Source organism: Microcaecilia unicolor, chromosome 11 (genome assembly GCF_901765095.1).
Source record: "Microcaecilia unicolor chromosome 11, aMicUni1.1, whole genome shotgun sequence".
Classification (NCBI taxonomy): domain Eukaryota; kingdom Metazoa; phylum Chordata; class Amphibia; order Gymnophiona; family Siphonopidae; genus Microcaecilia; species Microcaecilia unicolor.
The window spans coordinates 181,143,070-181,165,679 of NC_044041.1; the positions used below are offsets into that span (position 1 = coordinate 181,143,070).

Genomic DNA, 22,610 nt, shown 5'->3' on the forward strand with positions numbered 1-22,610 from the left:
GACGTCAGACTCACAGAAACAGAAGCCTGCGCGGCCACATTGCTGATCTGCAAGGGCAGGCTTCTATATGGAATGTTGCTAGTGGAATAGCAACATTAACATTCCATGTAGAATCTCCTATAGTAGCAACATTCCATGTAGAATCTCAAGGTGAGTTACATTCAGGTACTCTGGATATTTCTCTGTCCCAGGAGGGCTCACAATCTAAGTTTGTACCTGAGGCAATGGAGGGTTAAGATCACAGGGAGCAGCAGCGGGATTTGAACCGGCCACCTCTGGATTGCAAGACCGGTGCTCTAACCACTAGGCCACTCCTCCACTCCAGTATTAATCAGACCCAACACGGTCCATGTTTGGGCAATAGATGTCTGCATCAGGGTCTATTGTCTCCAATGAAATAGCTGCAGCGCTAATCATGCCCGTGTTTGGCTACTTTCATACAGCGGAACATTAGACCAGGTGTATAATTTGTTCCCATGCTTTCTCAACATCTCTTCATGACGTTTTGAGCGGACCTGTCTTTTTCAAGACGCATGTTTTGGAACATCAGATTAACTGTTTCATTGGAGACAACAGACCTCTGACGTAGGCATCTGCTGCCGAAACGTGGACCGTGTTTTTTGAAAGCTCCTTGTGCTTCTTTTTGGAACGTACATTTAGGCACCAGCTTATAGAATGATCTTATTGTGGGGTTTCTCAACATATGCACTTTCATGGTGAATACCCCGACAATCAGATTGAGGACTCTGTACACTGGTGACACTATTTAGAATTTCCTGTCCATGACTAGCCACAAACAGTGTAGGAACACTCAAGTACACTATTGCTTTGCTTCATTCTCTACGGGATGGCTCGTCTTGGTAATAAGCACACTGGTGGGATTCCAAGTGATAGTTTCATAGGAGTATGACAACACATTATGCTAATAACAGGATGATCATAAAATTCATATATTTTTATTCCAGTTCTGCTTCCAATCCAGCTGCTCCTCGGAATTTAGCTTTTCTACTTCCACTCAGTGGAACAGAAAAATTAAGTGTAAAAACAACCACCACAAAGACATTTTGTATTCCCAAAATCTATATTTATAAAACTAGCATTTAAACTATTTTTTAGATTTCCCCCTAACAAAAAAGGAAAAACAAAATTCCACATCTTCATTTGTACAATTCAGTCCAATAAATGAAAGGATCTTTGTTAGGTTCATTAGTGTCACAGCAGAGTCTCTTATAACAAAATTAAACCCACCAGGAAATACTGTAGTGTTATAAAAATTAGATTTCATAAATATTTCCTTTTACGTAACAAGGAGGACAGAGCAGCGGTAGTCTGCAGCATGCCCAGGGGCAGCCATCATTGAGATGTGTACATCAGGTCCTCACGCTGTCACTTGGTCAGTCTGCCTTGCAAGGCTGTATTTTTTTTTTAGGGATTCTCTCAACCCAGTCCTCGGGATACACCTAGCCAGTCATGTTTTCAGGATACCCACAATGGCTATGCATGAGATATGTCTGCATGTACTACCTCCAATGTATGCAAATTCATCTCATCCTGAAAACCTGTCTGGAAAGGTGTGTCCCGAGGACTGGGTTGAGAACCCCTGGTTTACAGTGAAAGGAGTAGATAATGAGCACAAAAGGTCCTACACAATGGCTAAGACATACCTCTGGGGTAGAGAGAGAGAGGGGGGGGGGGTCAGCTTTTGGTTTAAAACCAGACTGAGAAAAGCTTTGGAAGAGGAGCTGAAAAGGCAGGATAGGTTCTCCTATTCTTCGTCACCTTAAGCCACATAAAGTGTAATTCTCTAATCTAGGAAACCACAACTTATGCACCCCATGTGCATGTGAACGTATAGACAACTAGCACTTCTATGCATGTAAGTGTAAAGTGTATCCCCCCCCCCCCCCCACCCCAAAGTGCTATTCTATAACAGCGCACCTAACCTACACAGCCATAAATTAGAGGGCAACCAAAAATGGGCTTTTTCGGTTTCAACCAAGACAGACTCATGAGGCCAAAACCAAAACTGGTCATTACTGCCCTGAATCGGTGCTGCAGCCCCTGTGCTCTCTCCCTCCACCTGTAGGCTCCCCGAGCCTTGCCTTCAGGTTGCTGGTGGTCTAGTGGCATTGTCAGTGCAGAAGCGATCCCCAGTTGCTCCTGCCCATGCTATCTCTGTTGACAAAATGGGTATCACAACCCTTCAGCACCAGTCATTTTGACAACAGGGACAACGGATTGCCCCTACCCTATGTGCCATTAGACCACCAGTGACTGGCAAGGCAGGCCCGGGGGTCCAGGAGGAGGGATCGTTTCTGTTTAAAGAGAGAGCTACATGACTCAGCATGAAGTTTCGGCCAAAAGCGCACCAGCATTTTTAGCCGAGACCAAACGAGGCCAAATTCCAATTTTAGGCAGGTTTTAGTGCTGAAATTGAAATTTGCTCAGCTTCTACCATAAATGCAAGGGGGTCGTACACATGGGCGGAGCTCCCACTCATGCATGTAACTTATAGGATACTCTAATTTATGGATATCGCTGCTGCATTCAGATGCCTGCAGATAGGCCTAACTGTGGGTGTGTAAAACATTAGGCATGTCGATATGGGGTTACGCTAGTCTCCTAGAACAGAATCTGAACACCCAGGTACCGATACAGAATAGGCTCCTGCCTCGTGGCACCCAGATCTAGAATTGTCCCCACAGTGACCTTAGGTTTTGGGGAGAGAGAATAGGCGTGTACACGCATATGTGAATGAAAGAGCAAGAGAAGAAAACATGAAGGCACCTATATTTTAAAGCAGTGTCTGTAAAATACTATACACGTTTCACCCTGATTTTGGATGAACACCTGTGGTTGCAAGAACATCCCAGAACCATAGGCTAAGCTACTTTTCCTGTATCCTTGACGAGTGTTTTGTCCCCATCAAATGGAAGCACTGTGAATCAGGACTGTACAGTTCACCGTGGGCCTCTTGGACTGCTACATTTCTAATATTCTCCATCACAGAAGACGAACAGACCATTCTTTGCAAGTTAACAGAAAAGCGAATGGCAAAATTCAAACAGAGGGCGGACCTGAATGGAGCGACAGAAAGGACTTAACAGTCTGCAGAAAAACTGGGATTTGGCCTAACACGTGGAACAGCTCATGCCAGAGGTAGGCAGGGAGTGGCTAGTGTTACTTTATGAAACGATGAACTTTCACATGGGAATTATTGAAACGCTGATAGCTATGCAAACAACACATGGAGTGCTTAAACTCAACACTACACAAAGAAACAAACATATGAGTCTCAGCTGCAACAAAAATTGGTTGGTCAATCACATCTCGGCTCTAATATTTTGTGCCTACGAGAAAACTATACACCTGGTTACAAACAGCAAATCAATGGACTATTAAGACTTTGGAAGCATGGGGGGGGGGGGGGGGGGAGAGGGAGTCCACTATCATCTCTGTGCTGATTTTAACTGTAATTGAACAATGCACACTGGAAGGGGCCATCATTCTCTTTTCTCATTGAAAGCACTGTTGTCATCTTCTGTTCTGCTGACATCTTTTTACTGAGAAACCTTGAGGTTAGAGGGGGTTTCCTTAACTTTTAAACCTTAAATTGTTTCCTTCACAGTACTGAATGTGACTTACACATCGCCCTTCTCAGCTGGGTCATAGGAGACAGCATACGCAAATATAGAAGGCCACTATCTCACTATCACGGCACAACTCCTGAGTTCTAAGCCTGCCTAGCGCTCAGCTTTACGTCCACTGACGTGGTCACTGCACAGGGCAGTAAGCAAGGTCAGATTAATTAATCAAGAGGAGAAGTCTGTATGCAAAGTCCTCTTAGGGCTTGACAGTTTGCCTTAAGAACATGATACGTTTGACAAAAGGTATCAACGAGATGAGCTGGACTACAACACAACAAATCACATGAAACAGTGGTACACGGGACTGCAATACTGGGAGCCACCTGCAGTGGTGCTATTTGCACCGCACAGAACAGGAGGGTGGAATCTGAGAGTAGTATGTTAGATCAATCAATGCACTGTTAAGCAAGGAGCAAAATAACGTCACATACCTGCCATAGCGAGAGTTGGAAGGTGAGAAAAGATATTAACAAGGGTCATTGGAGGCAAAGGATGGGGAAAGAGTTACCCACTCATCCAATAATGCCACCCCCAGATCTTCACCAGCCTGTATTAATCTCCCACATGGACAGCTGACTGCTTCCCACAGTCCTACAATGTTGCCCAATATTACCAGCTGCTATGAAAACACGCATTCCAAAAATCCTACGGGTTTCACACACACGCACTATTGTTCTCCACCTTTCAATGCTCGCTTGCTGCTGGTATGACATGCAGTTACCACACCCTAATCCCAGCAGTAACCTTAAGACTGCATACAGTAAAACACATTAAAATTTCCAGTGTCAGTTTACATAGTGTTTCCTCAATATTGTATAAAACTTCAGTTTCGATGACAAGTTGCAGTCACATTTAAAAGAACAAAATGAAACAACAAAAAAAAAAACAGCAAGGACACGAAAACGCCTCAGTAGTATTGTTGAAGTAAAAGGTGGTCGCATCCCTGTGAAGAAGACAGCAACATTACAGCTAAAAATCCAGACAAGGGTCACCACCAGCCGGACAAAATTTGGCAATCACAGCGAAGGGCCTGGATAACACTTCCTCCATCTCTGAGGTTCCAGGTCTCTTGTGCTCTTCAAACGCAAGTCACGATTCACTCCTCAGCAGGACTTGGAAAATGGATGGACACAGGAATAAACCTCCCAGCCCCCAAAAGGAAGGCTACATTCCAGCGGTTAATAGGAGGCAGCCCTGTGCCCAGAGGGCCTGTGGAGTTTGCTTTCTCCCTCTGTGGTTGGTCTCTCTCTGGTTTTGCACTCTCATCTCATCCTGTTCTGCCTCATAAGTGGTACAATGCTGGATGAAGGTCCTGCTTTCCCCAGGAACGGGTGTTTCAGCAGCTCCGTGGCTGGAGCTCTTTGGCCTGGATCTCTCACCAACATTCGATCGAGGAACCCTTTTAACAGTGGGGAAACCTGTAAACAAAGAAGTTGCATTTATTGTGTACACCTTAAAGAACTTTCAAAGAAGAGAGAGACAATGACTTTTCAAGCTCTAATAATTTTTTTCCGAAACCTGTGTCGATCAATTTCTGTAGGGGCCTTCGCTGGCAAGAGCAAAAGCTAGTTCTATCCCTTTTTCCCCACTTTATTGTTCAATTGTCAAAGTACAATTAAAGGAAGACTTGCAATATTACAAGCAACAAGTGAACGCCACAAATAATATTTAGGCTAGAATTTATATTTAAACCTCAATCAATCAACTTAACCATCCTGAGTTACTTCCAGGGCTGCTCTTAACCTGGTCACCATGTCAGTAGAGGTGGGCTCAGCTCTCCCTAGGAGCTGAATGGCATGTTTTAGCAGTCGTCCCAGCAAAAAGAACATCAAAATGAGATAAAAGCAGAAGCTCACTGAAAGTTTCTTCCCTACCTTGTGTGCATTCTTAAGTTTTGGAGGTAGATTGTCCCGGATCATCTTCATTGCTTTTAGAGGGGGCTCATTGAAATAGGGGGGCTCCCCATCAACCATTTCTATAACCATCACACCAAGAGACCAGATGTCAACCTGTAATGGAAGAAAGGCATTGGATCTGGAATTTAAATTTAAATTTCTCAATACTCCAAACGCCAAATCAAGGCAAGTTACATTTCACGTAAAGCCCTTAGACTGTAAGCTAACATGCACCAACATTACTGTACTTTCACACGTATAATACATGCATTATATGTGTTTTTACAAATACGATACCCCCCCCCCCCCCCCGTGCGCATTATATAATAGTCTTTGTTGTTGTTTTTACGAAGCAGCTGCCTTCAGGTTTCCCACTCTCTGGACTCCTATGTGCGCCAACGTCTCCTGCTCCCATTGGTCTCCCTGTGTATGCTCTTTTGTTCCCCTTCCCCGCAGGCCTCCTTAGTTGTTTTGGTAACCCCCTCCAGCAGAGACTCTCAGAGACAGCCTTGTGTGTCATCAGGGGCCTTTCCTCCTCCTGATGCAACTTCCTGTATACACATCTGAGGAAGAAAGGCCCCCAATGACATGCAAGACTGCCTGTGTAGGGTCCCTGCTAGAAAGGATTACCAAAACAAGTAAGGAAGCCTGTGGGTAGAGGGAAGGAGAGGACAGCAGACAACAGGAAACCCAAAGGCAACCGAGGGGAGGAGTCGTCGTCACTGGCGCACAGAGAACTCCAGGGAGGGGGAGCCCCAAGGCAGCAGCCCCCATCACCAACCTATGCAGGAAGATGTGGGGAAGCTGAGGAGAGGAGATAATGTTGGTGGAACGCAATGGAAGACTCCAGGGAGAGGAAGGGTATTTTCACACATATAACACGCGCACATTATATGAGGGTTTTTTTTCTTTACATCTGCACCAGATTTGTGTACATTAATACCAGGGGCGGGCCGACCATTGGGCCACCTAAGGCGGTGCTTTAGGGAAAGGCATCTCTCCCCTTCCCTTCCTCCACCCTGAGTTCACCGGCTTTTGGAACATGGAGAAAGAAGGTAAACTCGGGGAACAGGGTGGAGGAAGGAAGGGGGGAGGGCGGCATCTCAGACCGGGGAGGGGGGGGGGCACCTTCCTTTGGGCTGCACCTGGTTAATACACATCAGCACGTTACATGCGTGAAAATACGGTAAATAACACAAGCTCCATTATTCTCAATGGGGCCTATTTAATAACTATGGGGGGGCGATTCTATAACCGAGCACGTCTGTTTAGATGCCCCAGGGACGTGACGACAGCCTCTTCTTAACAGCGTCTGGGCACCCAGATTCCATTAGAGAATGCTAGAGTAGCCTAGTATCAACGCACTTTACGTTTACATGCTCAGAGTTACACCAGCCATGGACCAGATGCAACTGTGGTCACGTAAATGCGACAGGGAAGCAGCATCATCCGGATAATGCCACAGTACTCAGAGAAAATGTTCAGCGACACTATCTGGATAATCCAGGGGCAGTCAGTGGTCATTTTCTGGGAGGAGCCAGCATTTATCGAGATAATGGGAATCCGGATAAATAACCAAAAAAAAAAACCCAAAACATATAAACAAAACACCCTACTGTTCACCGTGTGAGTGTTAAATACTTGACATTCTTATATAAAAATAAACTCTGAGATGGAAAAGCCTCAGAAAACATATGGAGCGCTTTTTATTTTTTTAAAATGCTCACTGTACTCTTATCGGCATAAACAACTTCTCACATCTCTTAACTTAGATCATCAGTGATCAAAAATATGCACAGAACGATGATGGCCAGTGTTTTGAAGGTCAAAAAAGAAAAACAAAATCACTGCTGCATCAGGGAACTTTCTGGACCAATTTCTGTGCTCATTTAACTACACTGAATCCAAAGAACGTAGAACTGCCTTTTCCCATCCTAAGTGTATACAGAATGGCTCTCTGTATAGCAGCTGAATAGTAACATAGTAGATGACGGCAGAAAAAGACCTGCACGGTCCATCCAGTCTGCCCAACAAGATAACTCATATGTGCTACTTTTTGTGTATACCCTACTTTGATTTGTACCTGTGCTCTTCAGGGCGTCGTCAAGATAAGGGAACACATGCACTTCCAGTCTGTGTAACGACGCTGCAACTACCGCTAGGTGCCGACGCCAGACCAAAAGGCAGCACACAGTACTGAAAGTGCTGAGTTCCCAGTCGAAATTGAAGATACTTCCTGTGAGCTGGAAGTATCGAGGTGTGTAAGCATCCTTTAAGTCCAGAGAGCATAGCCAATCGTTCTCTTGAATCATGGGAAGAGAGGTGCCCAGGGAAACCATCCTGAACTTCTCTCAAACTAGAAATTTGCTCAGGCCCCTTAGGTCTAGGATGGGACACATCCCCCCTGTTTTCTTCTGCACACGGAAGTACCTAGAATAGAAACCCAGCCCTTCTTCCCCTGGTGGAACGGGTTCGACCGCACTGGCCTTTAGAAGGGTGGAGAGTTCCTCTGCAAGCACCTGCTTGTGCTGGGAACTGTAAGATTGAGCTCCCGGTGGGCAAGTTGGAGGTTTGAATTCCAGATTGAGAGTGTATCCTAATCAGACTATTTGAAGAACCCACCGGTCGGAGGTTATGAGAGGCCACCTTTGGTGAAAAAACAACAACCTCCCCCCTACCGGCAAGTCGTCACTATCACTATCTGTCATCACGTTGCCTGAAAACTCCAGATATTCAGCAGCAGTCACTATCCGGATACTACGTATGAATATCCAGATCTGGGGGGGGGGGGGGGGGGGGGGGGGAGGGGGGGAGGGGGAGAGGGTTTTTCAAATGCTGACAGCTGCAGGCTCAATATTACCCTCCCAAAGTTTATAACTGAGGAAATGGAGGGTGAAGTGATTCATCAAAGGCAATTTCCGTGCTCTAATGACTAGACAGGCTCTTCCTCTAATTCACTAACCACCCTATGTCAATTCCCTTTCTGTAACAGACAGGTCTAAGACACAGGGGTCAAACCAGAAACAATGTTAGGTAATCAGAATAAGGATGATTTTAATCAATATGATTTCTAAAAATACCTCAGTGTTGAAAAGCTAGTTTCATTGGACTGGTTAAAAACAGCTAGTTACAAAATAAGAAATGTCTACCATATACTTTTCTATCTGTCGCTGGATCTTTGTAGGCTAAGAGGCATTTTAAACAAAATGTTTGAGGCCATATCGTTTCTTCCTTCAGATGGGAAAGCACTTACTCAATGTTTGTCTGGAAGGCATATCAATGTTTTCAGATGTAGTAAGGATAAGTGTCACCTAATTTCACAGTGTCCCAAAGATGTGTGGCAACCTCCCTTAAAGGTACATGGGCAACCCCCCCCCCCCCACGACTTGTCCCTGCTGCCTGCTGGAGTGGTTTCTGTTGTTTAGCCTGACTTGTATCACCCTTGGCTTTATTTTACACTTCAAGCCCTATAAAGTTACTGAACAGATAACAATCTTACCTCTGGTCCATATGGTAATCGAGAAATGAGTTCAGGGGCCATCCAATAGGGAGTCCCAACCAAAGATTTCCGCCGTGGAACCTCTTTATTCACTTGTGCACAAAATCCAAAGTCCGAGAGCTTTACCTGGGTAGGCAGAATGAGAGGCACATATTATTATTATTAATTACATTTGTACCCCGCGCTTTCCCACACAATGTGGCTTACATAGTAATTCGAAATACAAAGTCTTATAACAGAAATTTCAAAAGTGAAACATTATGAAGTTGAGCTTGAATAATGTATGATAAGTTGAGTTTGATAATGTATGATTAGGATAAAATAGGGTAGACAGGATAGGATAATATAAGTTGGGGGGAAAGGGGTAAGGAAGGCTATAATAAAGGGGGGCTGGAGAAGAGAAGGATGGGATGCGTAGAGGGGGAATGGGGAGGAGGGATAAGTAAAACCAATGATGAGGTCGGTATTTAAGTCAGAACAGAATTGGGAATGGAGGTTGGTAAGATTAGGTTGGGACATTAGAGTAGGCTTGCTTAAAGAGGGAGCTTTCAACATTTTTCTAAAGGGCAAGTAGTCGTTAATTAATCGTATAGGTCTTGGTAGAGCATTCCAAAGCTGGCTGCCCAAAAAGGAGAAACTGGATGCATAGTAGGTCTTGTATTTAATTCCTCTGCAATTGGGAAGGTGTAGGGTCAGATAAGTTCGTGAAGAAAGAGATCTATTTCTGGCAGGGAGGTCGATCAAATCACCGTGTATGAACACAGACTGAAGGGTCCAGGAGCATTGTGTAAGAGGGGCGCTTGTGTCATCTAGAAAGGTCAGACACTTGCAGCTTGTGATAAAACTTGCTATGGTAACTTCACCCACAGCGAAGTTACACTCCCTCCTCCTTCAGAAAGAGATGAGACACTCAAAATGCTGCAGACAGAAAAGAGGAGGGGGGAGGGGGGCAAATGAAGTCTTTTACATCTTAAATTATCAGACATTAAGAACTAGAGAGCAAATGCTTAACAATTGACATTAGAGGTAATTGTATAACTGAACATACTCAGCAAAATGTATAGAACAAGTCTAAAATGCAATTCCAGTAAGCGTCACAGGTTTAAAAACGTCTTAAGACATGCAAGTGACCATTAACAATGCAACATAAAAGTGCTAAGAGCCTTATTCCAGAAACCTGCGAGTTGTTCAATATTAGATTCCTGTTCTCAAGCTGTTCTTTTGCTGCAAAGGAAGTGTCACACACTTTATGACACACTCCTCTGGAATTTTTAACTATCTCATGTCAGAAAAAAAAAACCCAAAACAATAGTTTCATACTAACACATTCTTCCTGCTACCCTAAAACTCAGTATTAGAGAGAACCATTTCCCATTTCTGTACTTCCACTAATCATAGACTAGTTCTACTTTCAAACTAAATATTTTATAACAAGGACATTCTAATGGATTATACAGTGCATTCTCAAAGCGGCAGTTACATACACCCAACAGGGAAGTTACACCTCCCACCTTCACTATGAGGGGCATTTTCAATGTGATGTCTAAATCCGACTTTTACATCCAAAAATCCAGTGGCAAACATGGCCATTTTCAAACCAGAAAAACCATCCAACTTTTAGTTTTGAAAATGGCCATTTTCTAGATATTTCTGTGCTCAGTGAGTCCTTTAGGACCATTATTGAAAAAACAAACAAACAAACCCCCAAAAACATCCCAAGGGAAAAATGCACAAAACCAAGCCACTGGGATGTATTTGGGGAGGGGGGGGGGGGGGGGGGGGGGGCTGGGGAAGAGCAGCATTCTTAGTATACTGGCCACCAAGACATTCCAGCAGAGCAGTGGGGAACACTAGGGGGCACTGCAGTGGACTTCACATAAAAATCCCAGGTACACATCTCACTGTTACCCCCTTATATTGTATAGGGAGCCCTCCAAAAACCTACTGTGCACCACTACAATAGTCCTTATGCCTGCAAGTGTCACCTATATAGGTACAGTAGGTGTTTGGTGGGTTTTGGAGGGCTCGTATGTTCCACCACAAGCGTAAGAATGGGTTACGAGCCTGGTCCCCTTCTCTACAGTGCACTGCACCGACCACTAGGCTACTCCAGGGCCCTCATTGCTATAACATCTGAGGCAGGGGTCAGTGACCACTGGGAGGAATAAAGGGGGGGGGGGGTCATGCCTTAAACCTTCCAGTGGTCATCTGGTCATTTAGGGCACCTTTTTGTGACTTAGGTGTGATTGAAACAGGTCTAGACCAAAACGTCAAACTTTTAGCCTTAGATGTTTTTGCTTTGTTCCATTATGGCAGAAAAACGTCAAAGTTTTGGGAACATCCAAATCTCACACCCAACACACCCCCCTTGTGATTTACAAAGAAAAACATCTCAAATCCAAGTTTCCATAAACGTCCAAGTGCCACTTTTAACGTTTCTGAGACACTTTTCTCTTTTGAAAATGAGCCTCTATATCCTTCCTGCTCTGAGCTTACCCTGCCGTCGTGAGTGAGCAGAATTGAATCGCTCTTAATATCTCGATGAATGACACCTTGGGCATGAAGTACAGCCAGCGCCTTCAGGACAGACAGACACACAGCCGCTATCTGTTCTTCGTTCATCCTGGAAGACAGATGAGTAGGAGGAAGAAGAACAAAGCTAGTTACAATGGTTTGATCTGCTTACAGTTCGTCTAATAATGCATCAATGGATAAAAAGGACGTTGTCAGCAGTGAAAGATAAGAGCATGCAGGGCGATGCACAAAGGTTTGCGGTACAGCCTCCCGCAGATATCTAAACACATGGCTTCTACCGCGAGCATAATACTGCAGGATGCAATAAGTTAATTATATGCAAATTTTATGCACAGAAACCCTGCAGCAAATGTGGGCGAGTATGCCAGACACAAATACACAAGCTTTCCTGTTAAGCGCAGCTTCCTGTGCACATGTCCACACCAAAACAGAATGTTTAGCACACATCAACACCTGTTCTGCACCTAAATATAAGCCTCTCAAAATTTTTTTGAGAGGCTCATATTCAGGCACAGAAGAACAGCACCAATATGTGCTTTCACTTTCGGTTTTGTTCAGACGTTTATTACTTGCCATCTGCCTTTGAAACTTGCACGGGCTTCCTTCTGCTTGCAAAGCAAGGCAAAAACTAGCATGCAAATCTGAAGGATACACAAGAAATTCTCCCCACAAAACCTTCCACGCAGCCTCAGACCCAGTGAAAAAATTCTCGCATTGTGCGCACATGAAAAGTAGGCAGCGTACTCTGCGTTGTATGGAATTATATTAATTCCTCGGATGCAAACATTTTAATATACACTACGGCCAAGCCTTCTGCACGTACAGCCTGTGGTTGCTTTCTGCATCGGGACCAGAATGCCATCACAAAGGGGGACACTGACTGCCCCCAGCTTTACCTGGTGTGTGTGACAATATCCGTCAAAGCTCCTCCTTCCAGGAACTCCATGACCACCCAGAGCTCGTCCCCTACCAGATAGCTATAGTACATCTCAACCACGTTCTCGTGCTGGTAATCTCGCATGATCACAACCTGAAACATACATAAAATGAACCAAAAGGAAGTACAGATCTTCCAGGTGACCTGGAACTCTCATTTTTTAAAAGCAAATTTCAGTACAACTGTAGCCAGAATATAAATATATAAATGCATTAGCTGTGTTTATTTGTCAAGTTAAACAAAGTGGCGAAAACATGCTCATGTAATTCTTTCCGACCCCTCCTTACATGTGTGTGAGACTCAGAGGAAAGATGGGAGAGGCATCTCTGTTCATGGCGGGTGGGATGCTAGTACTCATTCTCACTCTATGTAAAGTTCCTATGCTGCAGATGCTGCTTCTCCCACAGAAAGGCGCTAGGCTATTTTTGGGGGAGCTTATTTTCTGAAACATTCCCCACCCCTCCCCATACACACACACTCACTACCTCCAATGTAGCCCTTTTTTTTTTTTTTTGTTACATTTCTACCTCGCGCTTTCCCACTCATGGCAGGCTCAATGCGGCTTACATGGGGCAATGGAGGGTTAAGTGACTTGTCCAGAGTCACAAGGAGCTGCAGTGGGAATTGAACTCAGTTCCCCGGGATCAAAGTCCACTGCACTAACCACTAGGCTACTCCTCCACTAGCAACATTCCATGTAGAAGTCGGCCCTTGCACATCACCAATGTGGCCGCGCAGGCTTCTGCTTCTGTGAGTCTGACGTCCTGCACATACGTCAGAAGCCTGCGCAGCCTTCTACATGGAATGTTGCTAGTGGAATAGCAACATTCCATGTAGAATCTCCAACAGTAGCAACATTCCATGTAGAATCTCCAATAGTAGCAACATTCCATGTAGAATCTCCAACAGTAGCAACATTCCATGTAGAATCTCCAATAGTAGCAACATTCCATGTAGAATCTCCAATAGTATCTATTTTATTTTTGTTACATTTGTACCCCGCGCTTTCCCACTCATGGCAGGCTCAATGCAGCTTACATGGGGCAATGGAGAGTTAAGTGACTTGCCCAGAGTCACAAGGAGTTGCCTGTGCCTGAAGTGGGAATCAAACTCAGTTCCTCGGTTCCCCAGGACCAAAGTCCACCACCCTAACCACTAGGCTACTCCTCCACTGTTGCTACTATTTGAGATTCTACATGGAATGTTGCTAGCAACACTCCATGTAGAAGTCGGCCCTTGCAGATGACCAATGTGGCTGCGCAGGCTTCTGTGAGTCTGACGTCCTGCACGTACGTGCAGGACGTCAGACTCACAGAAACAGAAGCCTGTGCAGCTTTCTACATGGAATGTTGCTAGAGGAATAGCATCATTCCATGTAGAATCTCCAATAGTATCTATTTTATTTTTGTTACTTTTGTACCCCGCGCTTTCCCACTCATGGCAGGCTCAATGCGGCTTACATGGCGCAATGGAGGGTTAAGTGACTTGCCCAGAGTCACAAGAAGCTGCCTGTGCCTGAAGTGGGAATCGAACTCAGTTCCTCAGTTCCCCAGGACCAAAGTCCACCACCCTAACCACTAGGCCACTCCTCCACTTCAGATCTGATGTGTCTTTCACCAGTTTTTCTCCAAAGCCAAGTCTAATCTTATTCCACTAAATTTTCAGAGAGTTACTTTGCCCCCAAAACAGACCAAAGTTCTTGACCAATGTCTAATTCTCACTTCCACTGGGTTGGAAAGAATAATAAAACCAGAAAATAAATGACTCCAGCACTAGGTGGCAGCACTGCTCTAACATTCGGTTACAATCTTAGAAAAGCTGGAGATTCAAATATTTATCCAATACCGATACCCTTCAGAAAGAAATGTTAACAATAAAAAAAATGTATACATAAAAAGTATAAGCTGATGCCTTTTTATTGAACTAACTTTATACAATTTTTGATTAGACCCAACAAACTACACTGCTTTCCTCTGCGAAACATCTAGCCTACAACCAATTTCCAAACAAGTCCGCGGAAGAATCATCCAGATTCAACTTTCAAACCCATTTCGTATGCTACAGCTCTCTCACCTCGTTGAAAAGCAGCTCTCGCCTCTGTTGCTTCCTCAGGTCCATTTTCTTCACTGCCACCAGCTTGCCGCTGCTCCTGATGGTTGCAATGCACACAATGCCCGTCGAGCCCTCCCCAATTTTAATAAAGTTGTCCAGATAGGTCCTGGGGTCACCGGGATCCACCACCATCTGTAGTGCTGCTCGGAACTGTTCGTGGGAAACTCGCTGTGGCTCACGCTGAGGAGAGCGGGGCTGCTGGGGACCTGGAGGTGGTGGGGGTGGAGGGACCTGAGAGTTTGATTGAGGGACACGAGTTAAATGTGGATCTGAAGCATGTGGAGAGAGTTTTGGGTGGGGTGCTTCTGGGTTCTTGGGCCTCGCCTGACCCTGTTGCACCCTTGTTGCATTGCTACCACCAGTTATTGGGCCGTTGGAAGAGATTTTTGGAGGCATCCCCGTCTAGGAGAGAAAGACAGACACAGAGTTTTCAAGTTAGGAGCAAAACAAGAAAACTGGCGAGAGTTAGTATTTCAGACTAGACTGCCTGTGTGCAATAGCCCTGGATTCTCCACCCTGATTATCAATGTCCTATAACCAGAGGCATAGCCATACCTCGCGGTGGGAGGGCACATTTTGGTCTGCTGCCTCGCCGCCGCCCCCCCCCCCCTACCACAGCAAATACCTTGGCTGGCAGGGGTTTCCAACCCCCGCCAGTTAAAGCATTGTCCAGTGCCGGTCTCTGGCGCCGCCGCGTTGCCTGCCCTGCTAAAAGGAGCGTGTAGGACGTGAGGGGAAGACAGAGCAGGGCAGGCAACACGGCGGCACTGGAGACCGGCGCTGGACAATGCTTCAGCTGGCGGGGGTTGGGAACCCCCACCAGGAAAACCAGGGGCCCAGAGAAAATTGGGGGAGGGGCGCCAGGCCCCCATGTAGCTACGCCACTGCCTATAACTAACCAGCTGCACCGTTTTGGATATCAGTACACCAGCACGCCCTGTTTGTACTTTCAGAACTAGGCTGTAATAGGGAAGGACTCTCTTACCTGAGGCAGAGTTGTCCTGCTGGGGTCCGTATCTGCTCGAGGATAAGTGTTGAACGGGCGACCTGTGTGCTGCGCAGTCTTTATCACCCCATCAGAGACTGGGATGGCAGGCGTTCGAATATTAGGTCCTGACAGGGGACGTTTGTCCCGAGGAGACTGTGGACTTGTTTCCCCGGTGTTTGTGGATTTTGGTCTCTTATCTAGGCCATCATTCCTTTCCCTCCTCACCACCCTGTCGGTTGGTTCCTTATAGTCTCGTTCTATGGGCTGCTCTTTCTTGCCCTCTGCCCTCTCATGGGGTTTCGTCCTGCTGTCTGCTGGTTTTGGATAATCTGGAGGAGGGGGTCTGATGCTGGGCTCTTGTCCTCGTGGTTGCTGTGGGGGAGCTCTGATTTCCTCTCTCTCCCTCTGTCTCTCTCTCCCTTGCTGATTCTGCTTGGTCCCTGGACGAGTTTTGTTCGCTCTGTTTCGTGCGTCCTGGTGGAGGTGGGCATCAGAGGAGATGGCATTCAGTCCGTTTTCCTGGTGAAGATGGTCCCGCCGGGAGTGCAGTGGGGGGCTCTCTCTCCTCAAGGAGTTGGAACGGGTCACAGACATATTCTCAAACTCATCCAGAAGCCACATTAGTGAGCCATCTCGGGCAACCGTGTTCCCTCGTACAATGTTCTGAAATAAAACAAGCAAAACAAAACATTGAGGAGAGCTGGATTCAACGCTGAAAAAACTGTCCATCTGCCTGAAAGAATACTACTAAAATAAGAATGAACACTTTCAGCTTCAGTGTTATTTTCTTTATTCAATATTTTGGAGAAGGCGGTAAACCTATCATCATGTCACACAACGAAAAGTAGTCAGATCATTGGCTGATTTAACTTCTGTAGCTCTTTTTCATAAGATCTTAAGATGCACCGTAGTGGATCAAACTAATGGAGACAAGATGCTGGCTTGATCAACCAACAGTGGCCAGTACAGTTCACTAAGAAAGTATCTGGCCAGTGGCATTCCTAGAGGGGGCGGACACCCAGGGCGCCCCCCCCCCCCAATGCAGCGCGGACCCCCCCAGCGAAAGAGCCCCCCCCCGGGTGCATGCCGCTGGGGGGGGGGGGGGTGCCGTAGCGCGCGCCTGCTGCGAGTTTACTAACTTTGCTCGTTTGCTGCAGCTCCCTCTGCCCCGGAACAGGAAGTAACCTGTTCCTGTTCCGGGGCAGAGGGAGCAGCAGCGAACGAGAGAAGTTAGGGAACTCTCGCAGCAGGCGCGCGCCACGGCACCCCCCCCCCCCCAGCGGCGTGCACCCGGGGCGGACCGCCCCCACCCCTTGGTACTCCACTGTATCTAGCAGATTCCAAAGAATAGATCCATTCCCGGTTAGTCACTCCCAGGTTAAGTGGGGTCTTTCCCAAAGAATACAATAATGGCGAATGGCGTTTTCCTACGGAAAATTGTCTAAACTCTTAGGCAAGATGCACTGACTATCTTCCAGCAACAAATTTCAGAGCTTGACCATGCATGTGTGAAAAAACTCTCTCTCTACTTTGTTTAAAATCTGCTGTTGGCAGCAAGAAACGTTCCCTACTCTTAATACTATTCGAAAGGGTAAACAACTGTTACCTGCCCCACGGAACTCACGATTTTACTGATCTGTACAGTATCTCGTCTCAGCTGTCTCTTTTCGGACAAGAGTCATAACCCGTTTAGCCTTTCCTCATAGGGGAAACATTCCATCACTCAACATTTTGTACTTTTTCTAGCCGTTATGTGGCTTTGGAGGTGAGGTGACCAGAACAGTACACAGTATTCAAGATGCAGTCACACCATGGATTCACAGAAGCAGAGCTGTTCAAGATGCCCCTTTTCTGGCTATACTAGCCGTTGAGCCCATGAAAACGGGCTACTTTTGGAATGGGGGGGGGGGGTTCCGAGCCCCCCCCCCGAGTCGCCGCTGCCCCCCCTCCACCCGGCCTGAGCAGCACTGTAAACTTACATCAGCACGCAGCAGCAGGCACATCAGCAAAGCTGCCGTCGGGGCGGGCTTCCTTCTCTGCCTGTGTCCCGCCCTCGTGTGACGTAACGTCGGCGAGGGCGGGACAAAGGCAGAGAAGGAAGCCCGCCCCGACGGCAGCTTTGCTGATGTGCCTGCTGCTGCGTGCTGATGTAAGTTCACAGTGCTCGGGCCAGATGGAGGGGCGGCGGCGACTCCGGGGGAGGGGGAGCGGTTCCGACGTCTGCAGCATGCCAGTAGAGACTTCCCTCTCTGTCCCGCCCCCATCACCACGTATTGAAGCGGGGGCGGGGCAGAGAGTGAAGTCTCTACTACGCATTTGCGAGTGAGTACGGTCACTCGCCGTTTATATGTTTGATTATCCTCTCATGCTGCTCTGTCTCCTGTATATAGACACCTGCCTGTATATTACATAAAAAGGGATTGGTGCTTTTCAGGCCTATTCTTAGGCTGCTCTTACATTCATGCATTCTAGGTTTATTTATTTTATTTAAAAAACTTATACTCCGCTCTATCACCAGTTTTATAGGCGGATTACACCATCAGCATACATAGTGATCTGGTCTAACACATTTTACCTAGTACATATACTAGGCTGTATTCTTTCTTTAGGTGCCTGAGATAGCTTTGTATATATTATCAATAACCATCAGTACTCTGACTTATGGCAGCAGCTACACCGCGATGGAACTCATGTAACGAAAAACGGAAAAGCCGAGTTGTGTCCCAGAGTTTAAGACTCTGATCAGGCCGCAAAGCCTTGCGTATCCACTCTTACTCTAGCGGAGACCATTTCCTGCACCTTTTCTGATTCCACGTGCAATTTTTCTTTAAGTTAGTCACCCTTATTGCCTATCAAACTCCAGTTACTCTCTCTTATCTGCTTATATGTTCCACCTCCGCTTGTCCCCTTTGCTGTCTTGTTAAAATGTTTTAATACATATTCCTGGGGATTCTATATAGTGCGCCTAGAGATCTGCGACAAAACTCGAAGCAGATTCTATAACAACATGTGCAACTTAAGCTTAACAAGCTTAACGCCAATGACAGCACTTAAGAAATAACCAGCACTAATTGGAACTGATTACGATTTAGGCGCACAACTCGCTAAGTGTATTCTGTAATGAAGTGCATCAAACTTCTTAACGTGCGCAGGCAAAAAGGGGTGTGGTTATGGGTAGGGAAATGGGCGTTCTGAAATTTAAGTGCGTAGTTATAGAATATGGCCCAGTGCGCATAAATGTACTCGCCGGGACTTACACCACGTTTTTGTTTTAGGCGCTGAACTATCAAGTAAGCGTATTCTATAAATCGGTGCCTAAATCTAGGCACCAATTATAGAATATGTTAAGTCGGTGCTGAGTTCAGAGCTGATTTTTTTAGGCACCATAAACAGAATCTCCCCCATTATGTTGGCGCAGTGAGAGGCACATTACGCCATGTGTGCTGCTGTTTCTTTTTTTCTTTTTTTTTTTTTTAATTATTTATAATTTCAAATTTACAATTCAATCCAAAACGCTTGTTTAGAAAAGCTGTTTGAATACAGTATCTTTACAATAGGAAAACAATATATAAAGAAAATATGAATACCCAATCCTAAGCATCCTTATTTATATATTCCACTGCACAAGTCCACAAATGTGATTCAAGACTTACATATATGGAGAACACAAGAAAATTACATCACTTAGATGAAAAAAAAAAAAAAAAAAGGAAAAAGTGAATGGAACCTGTGTAGCTACTAAAATTTCTTTCCTTCAGGACTTTTGAGTCTCTTGTCCAATTCTCTTGGTAGCTAGGAATTCAGTGAGATGTGTAGGTTCAAAGAATACATATTTAGTTGCCTGATATCGAACTATACATTTACATGGATAGTGCAGAAAAAAGGAAGCACCCAACTGTTGGACTCCAGGTCTATGCAAAAGAAATTGACGCCTCCTTTTCTGGGTCTCTTTTGACACATCAGGAAATATCCTTACTTTCAATCCAAAAAAGTCTTTATTTCTATTTTTAAAGAAAAGTTTTATCATCCACCCCTTATCAGGTGCCAAAACTACAGTGGCTAACAATGTTGAGGAAATTACTTTTTCTGAGTCCGAGGACTCTAATATAGCTGACACATCCAAGGGGGAATCTGAAGACTCATGTATTTCTCCTGGCTTTCCTGGTAGGTAATATATCTGTAGCAAAGGCGGAGTAGATTGTTCAGGGATTAAAAAAGAAACAGCAGCGATGAAATATATGAGGGACATACTTTTAATTTCGCTGCTGTTTCAATTGTTTATTGCCTATGTCTGGCTTATTCTTGTTCTACACTGCCTTAGATGAATTTCTTCAAGATGGTAAATAAACCAATAAAACAAATTTGCTTCTGCTATCTTATCCAATCACATTAGTGGAAGGGGAGTGACCATGTCTTATAGAAATAAACACTGAGTGGTCACCTACAGCAGCAGGACAATAGAGCCAGCAGGGCAACAGTGACAGGAAAGGACACTGGGGTGGGAAAATGAAAGGAGAGCCTGTCAGTTCTCCTAGGGACAAGGCTGAAAGCAGCGGGAAGTCTCATCTGGCCAGTGAGATTGGAAGCTGAGCTCAGGATCAGGGCATTGGACTAAGATTCCAAAGCTCCATTTTTCACGTATTACCTTAGAAATATTACTGCTTGCAAAACATGAGCTCTGCACACGCACTAAGTTCCAGCTCCGATTCAGTGAGGCCTCTCCTTCATTAGCACCAAGAACTTGGACAAAAGTCAGGACCTCAGCTTTGGAAGGAGTAGAATATATTTGAAAATCCCCAGGTTTCCAGATCACAACACACATAATCAGTGCATTTTTTCTAGCAAAAAAGGTACTGGTACTCAAAAGCAAGGCCACATTTTAAGGGTGGGGTGATCACTGAGGGATCCACCCCACAATAGCCAGGCCCCCTGCAACCAGTCACAGAATCTATGACAAGGCAGAATTGGTGTGTAGAGACTGAGCTCTTTTATTAAAACTTGGGGTCCATGGGTCAATTTTAGCAGACAATGGAAAAGGTACCGGGTACTCAGTACCCCCTCAAAAAAAGCCCTGCACATAATACTTCCACCACATAATCCACACAAAGAACACTCCACTTTTCTAAGCACTTCTGAGTGAGGTCATTATCATGGCTGAAGTTCTACTGCTCAGCCTGGGGCAAGTAAAACCTCAGCAGAGACGAGCAAGACAGGGTTTTCAATTTGTATTCTGCTGTACCCCAAAACCAGCAACCTGCACTCTGTTCAAATCCTGCAGATCTTAAGTCATTAATTCACTAAATGTTTCCATCTGAAGAACGAGTGGGTGGAGGTAAAGCCAGTTTGGCCACAAAAGCCATCCTCGGTAATAAACGTATAGGCAGCAGATTTTATTTTGCTAGCAAGCTATCCAGCATGCAGACAGGAATTTTCTAGGCGTGGCTGGGTTCCACACTGGGCTCAAGCCAATCCCCAGGCCAATAAAACTCAGAAAGATCGAATCATAGGTGTGCACAATGAAACGTTACGGAGAAAAGAGAAGGAATCTGCCTGCACACAGGGCTAGTGAAAGGGTGGCAAGGAACCTTGGCAAACCTGCAGGCCTGCACACCCTCTCAGAGTCCTCTATTAAATCTCACGCTCCATCCCCACCCCAAAGAGTTCTGATAATTAAAATCATTCAGTTTGTGTATATATGTTTTTTATAAGTTTGATATGCATGAGTGGAGGAGCAGCCTAGTGGTTAGGGCACTGGGCTTGACATACAGGGGTGCCTGGCTTGGACCCCACTGCTCAAATTCCTTGTGATCTTGGGCAAGTCACTTACCTCTCCATTGCTTCAGATGCAAACATTAGATTGTGGGCCCTCCAGGGACAGGGAAATACCAAGAGGGGCTGAATATCCCCTCTGACTGCAGCAGCACTGCGCGGTTCGTGATGGAAGGGTCCATGAGCGGAGTTCGGGAAGGAGTTGGTGGTTATACAGATACTGGCCATATTCAGTGCTGGTGCCCACATAGCTAAGTGGGCAGATAGGACCACATAAAAGGCAGTCCCATCTTTGCCTGCTTAACTATGCGGGTCCCAGTACTGAATGCTGACTGATGCCGTGGACCTTCTGGGTCACAGCCAACCTGGACATGGCTCGGCATCCTGTGACCATCAGCGGCTCAAAAACTGCTGGCCACCGTAGACAGAATATCGGCCCCAGTTGTTTTTCCCTGGAGGCTCAGATGCATTACCAAAAGCAGTGAAAACGATACACGACCATCTACAATTCAGGCGAACTTTGAAGACCTTGTTTTGTAAGGCCTACCCTGCTGTTTCTGATTAGCAACCTCAACTCTGCACTGATTTAAAAGACACTGTTATTTCTTATATCTTTGTCATTTATTGTTCCCATTTACCTCTACCTTCCCTTACCCTGATTCTATTTGTATTTTTTTAAACATCTACCATATTGGGGCTCCCAAATACGGTGACTTGTAAGCCACATTGAGCCTGCTAATGTGTGGGAAAATGAGGGATACAAATGCTGCAAATAAAGAAATAAATATTGGTAGACCTCAAGAGACCTCAATATGTATACTCTGGAAGAAAGGCGGGAGAGAGGAGATATGATAGAGACATTTAAATACCTCAGTGACATTAATGTACAGGAAGTGAGCCTTTTTCAAATGAAGGAAAACTCTGGAATGAGAGGGCATAGGATGAAGTTAAGAGGTGTATAGGCTCAGCGTAATCTAAGAAATACTTTTTCATAGAAAGGGTAGTGGACGCGTGGAATAACCTCCCGGTTGATGTTGTGGACTCAAGGACTATAAGAAAGCATGGGACAGGCACATGGGAACTCTTAGGGAAAGGAAGAGACAGTGGTTACCGAGGATGGGCAGACTGGATGGCCATTTCGCCCTTATATTATTTATTGTTACATTTGTATCCCACATTTTCCCACCTATTTGCAGGCTCAATGTGGCTTACATAGTACCGTAGAGGC

General features: G+C 45.5%; 1 protein-coding gene across 4 annotated transcripts in view; it reads right to left on the reverse strand.

Moving 5' to 3' along the window:
- Positions 1–3,433: 3,433 nt before the first annotated feature.
- Positions 3,434–22,610, reverse strand: part of LOC115479816 (serine/threonine-protein kinase PAK 4-like) — a 309,742-nt gene continuing 290,565 nt past the window's right edge. For all 4 annotated transcript variants that reach the window (XM_030218033.1, XM_030218031.1, XM_030218032.1 and 1 more), the window contains 7 exons: positions 15,611–16,276; positions 14,587–15,027; positions 12,473–12,606; positions 11,538–11,664; positions 9,042–9,167; positions 5,522–5,656; positions 3,434–5,065 (listed from right to left, as the gene is read on the reverse strand). In XM_030218033.1, coding sequence (XP_030073893.1) covers positions 4,910–5,065; positions 5,522–5,656; positions 9,042–9,167; positions 11,538–11,664; positions 12,473–12,606; positions 14,587–15,027; positions 15,611–16,276 — 1,785 coding nt within the window. In that variant the 3' untranslated portion in view covers positions 3,434–4,909. The remainder of the gene's footprint in view (positions 5,066–5,521; positions 5,657–9,041; positions 9,168–11,537; positions 11,665–12,472; positions 12,607–14,586; positions 15,028–15,610; positions 16,277–22,610) is intronic.